The sequence below is a fragment of the Fulmarus glacialis genome, unplaced genomic scaffold, assembly GCF_000690835.1.
Source record: "Fulmarus glacialis isolate BGI_N327 unplaced genomic scaffold, ASM69083v1 scaffold11493, whole genome shotgun sequence".
Classification (NCBI taxonomy): domain Eukaryota; kingdom Metazoa; phylum Chordata; class Aves; order Procellariiformes; family Procellariidae; genus Fulmarus; species Fulmarus glacialis.
Window position 1 is genome coordinate 1,677 of NW_009203588.1, and position 9,628 is coordinate 11,304.

General features: G+C 37.3%; 1 protein-coding gene across 1 annotated transcript in view; it reads left to right on the forward strand.

Annotated features, from left to right (window-relative positions):
• Nucleotides 1-857: 857 nt before the first annotated feature.
• The window catches only part of LOC104074540 (collagen alpha-1(XXIV) chain-like), a gene marked incomplete at its 5' end in the record, with an annotated part of 42,396 nt that continues 33,625 nt past the window's right edge, over nucleotides 858-9,628 (forward strand). Inside the window, 7 exons of the mRNA XM_009574691.1 lie at nucleotides 858-911; nucleotides 2,673-2,726; nucleotides 5,729-5,782; nucleotides 6,791-6,844; nucleotides 7,068-7,121; nucleotides 8,417-8,470; nucleotides 9,060-9,152. Coding sequence (XP_009572986.1) covers nucleotides 858-911; nucleotides 2,673-2,726; nucleotides 5,729-5,782; nucleotides 6,791-6,844; nucleotides 7,068-7,121; nucleotides 8,417-8,470; nucleotides 9,060-9,152 — 417 coding nt within the window. The remainder of the gene's footprint in view (nucleotides 912-2,672; nucleotides 2,727-5,728; nucleotides 5,783-6,790; nucleotides 6,845-7,067; nucleotides 7,122-8,416; nucleotides 8,471-9,059; nucleotides 9,153-9,628) is intronic.

The window sequence follows — 9,628 nt, forward strand, 5'->3', positions numbered from 1 at the left end:
GCTCTGTCTTGATCCTTATCTAGCTCTTGCTTTAAAGTGGTTTTAGGTTGTTATTAACTGATTTTAATTTTATTTTCCATACCCAAACAGTCATGGTATTTAGAATTATGGAAATAACCTCCTAAATCAGTGTGGATAAAATATTCTTTTCCATTTTGATCATGTTCTGTTTTAAGGATTTTTCATTTGCTTGTAAACTAATGGATTTAGATTTCTAATCTTAAATAATCATTTTTGAATGTTTTGGCAATAAATATTTGCTATATTGTAATACAATAATATAACAGGTTATCTTTGTTCATCTATTGGTTATAAAAAGTCAATTTATGAGACATTTTAGTGTAACAATAGAGCAGTTCACTATGCAAGATGATAAATTAATTTTGCCTCAAACTGATTTACTAATGGAAGAACTTTATCTGCCTGTTTTAGAGTCTTACTAGCAAGCTGGATTTTTGCATATACAACTTACAATACGCTCAAAAGCAAGCACTCCATACAGCCAGTGCTCATCTAAATTATTCTAAATATGTGTCTGTTGCATTCATACAAAGTGGATAGAAAAGAGAGCAGAGACTGTCAGCCTGCAAGCTGGCTCCAACAGAGATCTTGAACATTTTCTTTACATACTTTCCAGAAAATTTTTCTTCTTAAATTCATATTTCAGCAAACCAGAAACTTATTTTATTCTTTGAAGCTTTATTTCATACTTAACGTATGAAATATGAAAAAAATGAAAATTGGTTTTTGTGCTAACAAAACATGTTTCTCCTCTCCTAAAGCTTATATTGCATCTCTCTGATGATAACCAAAAATAATGCATAATTAATATTACAAATCACTTGTTCAATATTCAGGGCCCAAGAGGTCTAGACGGTCCTCTAGGAGAACCAGGAACACAAGGCATTAAGGTGAGTGCTTGCATTGCTCGGTACTATACAAAACATTTAAATAGACCATAACAGACAAGAAAAGAAAACAAACGAACAACCCAGCATGTCAGAAGCCATAAATATCCATTTAATCTAGGAGGAGATTTGCAAATTTCTGCCTTCTTCAGGTACTTCCTTATTATGGTATAAGCCCATCTAAGCCTGAATCTGCACTTCCTGCAGAGTTACCCAGCATTTAAACTGACAGCAACTGTATGCAGCTTATCTAGCAACTGCACATAGAATTCACAGATTGTTGGTTGTTTATCAGGGAGAAAGAGGAGATCCAGGAAAGAAAGGAGTTCCTGGGCTCATTGTAAGTATTGGAGCCAATCTTTGTAGTAAGCCTTAACACAGTTACTGCTAATTTCTGAGCTGTGTTTGGAAATAATCTGAAGCCAGCATTGTCTTTCAATATTTCTCTTTGACCAGGGTAAAGCTGGAAATCCAGGAGAAAGAGGAGATCAGGGTACACTTGTGAGTATGAAATTTTCTAGTACTTCTACCAAAAAATCCCCACAAAATCTTATACTTTGTTTCACACTCAGATATAAGGGAATTTGTCTACTTTAGAGCAGCTGGAAAACTCTGATAGTACGGTTTGCATTTATTCATACAAAGAATCAGGAGCAGAAGTGAGAGTAAGTATGAACATGGTCTAGTCTGCTACAAGGCAAGTGTTTTCATGGGTGATCATCCACAGAATACAGTATGATAGCAAATGGCAGCAGAAGAAATGGTGATTGTAGTTAATAGGGGGGTCTTAGATGTTGCTTTATCTTTTTTTAGTTTTTTTGTAGTTTTAAGGGAGAAGGTCATTGTGACGTAGAAAAATAATTCTTTGGTAGATTTTAGAGTAGATATGTACTATCAATGTTGGGATAAATTTAGAAAAATGTGTAAAATGTGTATCACGTATATAGGAGAAAATTCTTCCTTTTAGGTCTTCTTTCAATGGAAATCTAACATGTTCTGTTTGAGGCTTTCTTTTACAAAGAAGGTTACCAGTCAGTCCAAATTGTATTGGATTTTCAATAAGGAAGGAAGCAGAAAAGCAGAAACAAAGCAGTAATGGTGGTGATTTTGTGCTGAAATTGAGACTCAAAATGTTGGTTGGCTCTTCTGCTCAGTTTTAGGAGCTTTTTGCCTCTCATCTTTCACACGATGGGTTTTCATTTCCTCTTCATTCACTAGGACTTTTAAATGTATTTATATATACAGAAGTGAATGAAGCAAAACCTCATTAGGTTGAAATGATGGGAATTAGTACATTTATTGCAGAGTACAAGATACTGCTCTATTACTCCTACAGCTACAGTTTCTGGAAGGGATATGCTATGATACAGGTTGAGCAGAAAGAAAAATGGGCTGTGAACCTTACTGATCATCTCAAATACAGTTTGTAGGGCAGGACACTCATAACATTGTGTTTAGGCCCGGTTTGCGCACACAAGCAGCACATGAGTCTAAAAAGAATGATGAGGAACTAGTAAATGGTGGATCAGCTAAGATCCATCCCTATGTAAAAGAAACTGAGGAAGGATTTATTCAGGGCTCCCTCACCTGCCACAGGAGCTAGTGATGTGGCAATGCATGTTAACCAGAAGAAAAGGCTGCACATATTTCTTGGGTATTTCTGAGCAAGTTATTGAGTGAGCAGAAATAACAGAGGAAGTGGCTTTTCACAGAATATGAAACAGCTTGTTTCCAATGATTTTTTATTTTATTTTAATCTTCCAGGGTTTGCTTGGGCCTCCCGGAACCACAGGAGACAGGGGACCAATGGGAGAAACAGTAAGTTGATCCTTATGCCTGCTTAAAAATTTTTCCACATATTATATTGAATTCCCTGGTAACTCATGCTCCATTTTACTAAGATTCAGTGTTGCCAGCTGGAATTGTGGGGTAATTGTTCCAAAACTACAGAGCTAGAGTCTGCCTCCCTTGCTTAGCGTAACTTGTTCATAAGGAGACCTGTTATTCATGTTGGGAAGCACTGTTGTAAGGAGTGCACAACATAAGAGAGCATGACAGAATCTGGACCACAATATTATGTGGCTTTACGCTGTATTGAGGTGGACATCTACATTATGGATTATGTAAATGTATGTGCCAATACAGATATTAGTGGTATTTTTCTCAGGCAAATTTTAGGATAGTTATTCAGGAACTCACGGACCACATCTATTTGGCAGGTTACATTTTCAGCAAAAGAGAGACTGTTATAATAAACTTCAGACATTCCTTTGCTGGATGGATTCTTGTTCTGATGGTTGTTATTTCAAAGCCACACTCACTTTTATGTGGCTACTATTGTAATAGGAGGTCATGCAGGATCTGCAGTGAATATATGCAAAGTGCTGCAAGGTGTAGCCGTGACAGGAATAGTATTGCATCACTATCTCTGAGGGTAAATCAGATTATATAAATACAGTGAAAGAATGTGTGCTATCCTAGGGGGACTTGGGAGAAGGCTGCCATTTTGTAGTGCAGAAATCTAGTTGTCAAAAATTGTGTGTTTTCATTGCTTCTGAAAAGTTATTTTGCACATCAAATGACATATAGTTAATTTAAATCTTGAAAGTGAACTGTTAATAAAGTATATTGTTTCTACTAATTATTATTATTTCTAATATTCTTAAATATTATTTCTACGAATCCATAGGCTGACATGCTTACAGAAAGCCACTGCACATTTTTGGGGGCTAGAAAAATACCAACAGCTAACAACAGGTTTTATTTTGGTAAATTTTCTTTTGGATATAATTGCCTACTTAACTTCAGCTGCCAACTTGTAGGAGTGGCAAAATGTGTCAACAGAAAATGTATTTTCTAACAGTTATTATTGGATTCCTGTCACTTTGTCTTTTTGACTTATTTTATCTAATCTTCATGCTGTGACATCTGAGAGCCTTACAATGCAAGCCTTATACATAAAATTCCTGCCATTTTCTGGTTAAGTCTGAATGTTCACATATATAGAATGACTATCAGCCTTCTTTAATCTAAGTGGTCTGCCCTTGAGCAACCTACATTTCTGTTGTGCTCATCATTGCAGAATCTACACATGCAATGTCAGAAGTAAGAAAAGCTTATCCTGTGAACAGGGTATCTTTTCTTTCAAGTGCTGAGAGAGTAAAATGTCTTCAGAAAATGGTCTGTGGAGCTAGAAAGAAGTGATGAAAATGACACAAGATGTTATGAAATGAAACGTGTGGCTCTTTTTTTAACTTTTTGCCCATCCAAGCAGCTTGAGTTCATCTTCTGTCAGCGGTCACTACATGGAAGCCAGCTGCTGAAGCCGTTTCTCTGGCACTGTCACTAGTTCTGCACAGAGTAGAAAAACCCTAATTATTGGTGGAGGAGCAGAGAAACGTAAGCAATTAGAACTATCTGTAGTAACAGGCTTGATCTAAATTACACTTTAACTTTACCTACTTGTCAGATATTTCAGTAAAATTCTTCTTTGCAAATTACCTGTTGTTAATGGTTTAAAGGAGCCCCTATATTGCTATAAAATTTTGGCTTCTGAAATTCCCTGAAAGTCTCGGCGGAAACATACATTACTAATCCAGCAGACTTAGCTCCATGGTAATATTATGAAGAAATACTTGACTGTGAATCAAACTTAAGCTTTGTGACACTTGCCTAGCGGAATGCCATGGAGTTGCTGCAAACAAAAACCGATGGACTCAGTTTAGGACCAAGTGAATTCTCAATGAGAAATTAACTGCAGTTTCAGTTGTTCACACTTAAATGAAGCTATAGGCTAAAATATGTGCATCTGCTGAAATCCTCTCAGTAATATGCAGTTTACATTGTTGGTACAAGGGAAGAATATACTCGCATTATCACTGCCAAGTCATCAGGAGGAGCAAAACCACATGCATAGTCTGTAAAAGGAAGTGAAAAAAAAAAAGAGTAAATATTTGCTTGAAAGGCTTCTATCATAAATATGGGTAGCAGCATCTTTCTTTTGAGATAATTATTTCTATGAGAATAATAGATCAACAAAATATTTTGAATTTAGAATGTACTTAAACACAGATGAGTCCCAAAGGGGTAAATGGATATGAACTTTCTGAAACTTCAAAGACTGGGTACATCCAGAGGGTTGATTTGTCTTGACATACATTCATAGTGGCTATGGAATCAGCTGTAAGCTGTTACAGGCAACCTCTACTCCCCAGTACATAAATCGCACTCTGTGAGCAGAGATGATTCTAACATGTGCAGAGAATTTGAGCATGCTGCTTTAGGAAATGATCCCTATACGTTACTGCAGTAAATTTATTACTTACAATAGGGCTTATAAGAAAACACTCATAGTATAGTTACTAATATTACTAAAAAGTCTCCAGTCTTTAGTCCATTACACCTCAGTGATTGTCCTGTATAAACATTGCTAAATCCATAGTGAAGCACACAGTAGCTGTTTTCAGTTAATTCCATACCAGACTGTAGCCTTTTCCACAAAGTAAACCAGACAGTCTAACAAACCTTAATTAAACAAAGTCTCAGTTAATCAAGAGGAGAGCTTAGTTAAGATAATAATTTACTTTTGATCTGAAAGGAGAGACATCTGTGCTGTTATTTGAAATCTGTTATTTCAGTGTGTCAAGATTGGCAATGAGGTCTTCAGTACTGTATGCTATCATGGTACTTACAAACACTGTTGGATTCAGGAGGAAAGACAGTGAAATACACTTCTTTATGCCAATTATGCCAAAGTCAAGACTATACAATGTAATTTAATGTTAATTGAATGATGCATCCAAAATTTTGTTTAATGCCAGGGTCCAAGAGGACAGCTGGGGGATGCTGGCCTTATTGGAGAAATGGGTTTTGAGGTGAGATTTTCTATCATTTATGTAGTAATTACAAGCATTCAATAAGTGAATAAGCCTGGGCAATGGGTTTAGAAACTATTTTTTTATTACCTGCAGCTGACTTAAATACCATGAGCTGCTGAGAGACTCTCTTACTTAAAGATGTTACCAAAAAAAATGTCTAAAATAAGTAACTTTTTCTGTCTGTATGCACTGTCTTCGGGCATACATTCATGACATCTGCACCTAGAAGGTGAATGTTTAGTTGAGCAAACTTTTTTTTTTTTTGGAAGCACCATTCTCCTTGCAGTTAGACAGTGGAACAGCATTAATCATATGTCCTCGCAAATGGTAGATGAAGAAAAGCAGCTGCAGGCAGTCTTCTTGCTAACTTTTGCTTCTATTTTTTTGCTTTGTTTTTAATATCTCTCTGAAAGAAATATGACAGAATGTGTTAGCCACATTTACAACGAAGTAGCTGAGGGACGAGCTCACTTAGAACAGAAGGGATTTGGCTTATTCAAAGAAACACTCTTCCTCAGTCACCCAAAATCCAGTCTTCTGACGGACTATTAAGAAAAGGTTTAAATGTAAACCTTACAAGAAGCAATCTGATATCATTAACTCTTTAAGGCTGGAGACTCCAAAAAGGGCTTTGTTCTCCAAAGGCTATATCTACTTGGCTCCAAGCCTAAACAATGATGAAGTTGTCAGTCAGATTTACAAAAGATAGGTGATTGCTCAGCCTGCTAGTAATTTATGATGAAAGGTACAGGCTTAGTGGTACTGCTGAGTCTTCAATACATTCCCGATCCACAGTGCAGTTGCTGAACTCCTATACCCTCTTTTCTTTTCTTCTGTTGGGCTCTAGTAAGAACAAAGAACTGTGTTGTCTTAATTTGATTTTTCAGACATGCATCTTTCCCAGTGTCTCATGCTGTTTTTCTGCTTCAATTTTGGCTGTATTATTTGGTGGTTGCAAAATTATTATTGGTGACCATGTGTAACGGTAGCTCTTGTACCATGCAGGGACCTCCTGGCCCTGAAGGAGAACCTGGCCTACAGGGAGAACCAGGTGCAAAGGTAAATGTTGAAATTATTCTCTCTTGTGCTGTTTAAATTTTCAAATTTCCATAAAAGCAAATCAGAGTGATCTGATTCATTAGCCAAGTAGGTAGTGATACAGGAAACGAGCCATTAAGAAATATTGTTATTGTCATGATGACTGCATTATCTGTAAACCCCATCATTGTTAGGAATGTTGTCCCTTAAAATCCAATGATTTATTTTTCTTGTGATATTCCAGGGAGACACTGGACCTGCTGGGAAGGCTGGAGAACCAGGCAACCAAGGTCTAAGGGTAAGCTATGGATGCAAATCTTCTAAAAAGGAAAGTATGCTATGAATGTGTCAGAAATGCAGGTTGAGAAACTTTGATTTATCAGAAGAATTCAATAAGAAGTTATTTTCTGATACCTTTTTTAAAAAAAAAAATTGTAATATTGTAGCAAGTTAAAAAGAGTGTGGATTATAATGTTGAAATATTTCTAAGTGTCTCATGTCACTGAGAGACATGAACAAGTGGTTTGAGCATGAAGGAAAATCGAAGGGTGTCCAGCCCAGCTGTTAATATGACAGCAGACAATAATGCTGTGTATGGATACCCAGTCTAGGTGAGGTAATGGGAACATATAGTCTCAGCAGAGCAGCTGATTTGTTTCTGGTGCTGTGAATGGCTCATTCAGCATTTGATTTCACCAAGCACTTGTGCCCCTGCTTATTCTTCCTGTGTGTCTTACCCCCCTTATCTGACCCAAAGTGTTGCTTACCTTTGAAGGCTGAAAAAAACTTTTAAAGTACTAGGAACAGATTTTGTCCAGGCCACTTTTAAAAGAGCATAAACTATATTCTTTCAGACTTAAGTCTTACCATTGAGCTCTCTTGTTCCATTAGCTTCTTGCTGTCATCTTTTCCTCCTGCCTAAAATCTCCAGCGAGGTGCATTCCACAATTCTGCCTGTCCTTGGAGAAGATTAATTCCTGGTACTGGTCCACAGTGGATGCTCTGGACTTAACCATACCACTATGTCTGAAATACAATGTTATTGGTATAGGGCAGCTCGTATTTGCTTTTTTACTATCTGCATCAAAAGTTGCAAGTTGCTAGTGTCTTTACCTGAGAAAGGCAAATATTCTAAAATGCCATGGTGCTGATAGCGTTGGTAAATGATGAGTTTTTCATGGCCCTAAACTGAGTCACTAAACATATCAATATAGTAGTTATCCACATAAACTTGGAAGTTTCAGGATAGAATAGATATATTTTTGAGGTTACTGTAATTACATGTTGTATACTCCGAAACAAAAAAAATCTCAGTGCTACTGTCCAAATCTCCAGTGTTATATGGACATACTATTGCCTCATTTTTCTAATGATGATCATCTTTTATGTTTTCCATTGTTCGAGATTCACAGGGCTGTGACTCTGTCACTGTAAATCAGTGAAAAATGAAGACAAATAAACTATAACAGCAACATAAAAATTGTCCACAAGATAATAAGCATGTATAAAACTAGTCTGAGTTTTCCCAAGGCAATACTTCTATGTTGTGTAGTTTAGGCAGTAACTTTGTTTTCAACTGTTCCTTTCAATAAGGGTGAACCAGGACCTCCAGGAGAAGACGGTATTCAAGGAAAAGATGGCACAAAGGTACATTCAGTTTTTATAGCAGATGAAAGCAGTCATATTAGCTTAAGGACCCAAATCTCTTTTTTTCTCCTGTTTCACCAAATCAACAGAGCCCTGTTGAGTGCACTTAGTTTTAACACAGGAGGCCCTGTGTATTATAGGCTTTCTTGTGCCTTTTAGGCACATACCTACCCTGCAAGAGCTGCAAAGTTGAATGGCTTGACAGAGAAATGCAAGCTGCAGAACTGAGTACAGCTTATTTCCATGGTGACTATCATGCTGGAGAGAACGAGCCCAAGGCTTCCCCACTCCCTGCACTGGATCAATGCTGTGCTAGGGACTGTGGCAGGTGCCAGGGCAGGGGATGTCACAGAGGACACCCTCAGGTAGCTGGCAATGGGTGAGGCAAAATCTGGCTGTAGGAGTGTATGAATGAGATAAAGGGCCTTACCCTAACTTGTAGCCTGATCGGAATTTGACTGGTAAGATTCCCATCAGTTTTAGTGTGCTTTTTGTCAAACTTGAAGATTCAGAATTCACTTTTCTCAAGAATAAGTAATTCTGTAGCAGCAGCTTGACTATGCTTTTTTTTTTTTTTGCTTTGTTTTAGGGAGACCCTGGAGATCAGGGACTTCTTGGAGAAGCTGGTGAAAAAGGAGAGATGGGGTTACCAGGAATTGCTGGACCCCCTGGTGAACCTGGGGTAATGGGCATAAATTTTCAGGTTGGACTTCTTGTTCATTTGCTTTTTGTAATTATTTTCTTTTTAATTTTGCTTGCTGCTTTTATTTTTGATTTTCTGATTTTCTATTGCAATTAGAGATTACCATCTTTAAATTAGCTTGCCTCCTTTTTCTATGTGGTTCAGCTTTTCAGGGTTGGTAGAGAGAGGAGACAACTGTTTTTCCTATCTTAAATCTGGGACCTCTTAGCAGATAGCGATTCCTCACCGCTTGTCATCCAGACACATACACCACACAACCTGGAGCCTCTCACTTCAGATCTCTCCTCCAGACAACCTTCTGTCATTAGTCTCTATCCTCACCTTCACCTGGAGACTGTGAGCAATCTCAAGGTATTAGATCATTCCTTAAATTTTAAAAACACCAAAAGAAATTGGCAAGATGCATATACTACCATAAATTGTGCTGTAAGATCTTTCATTGTTTTGTATCACTT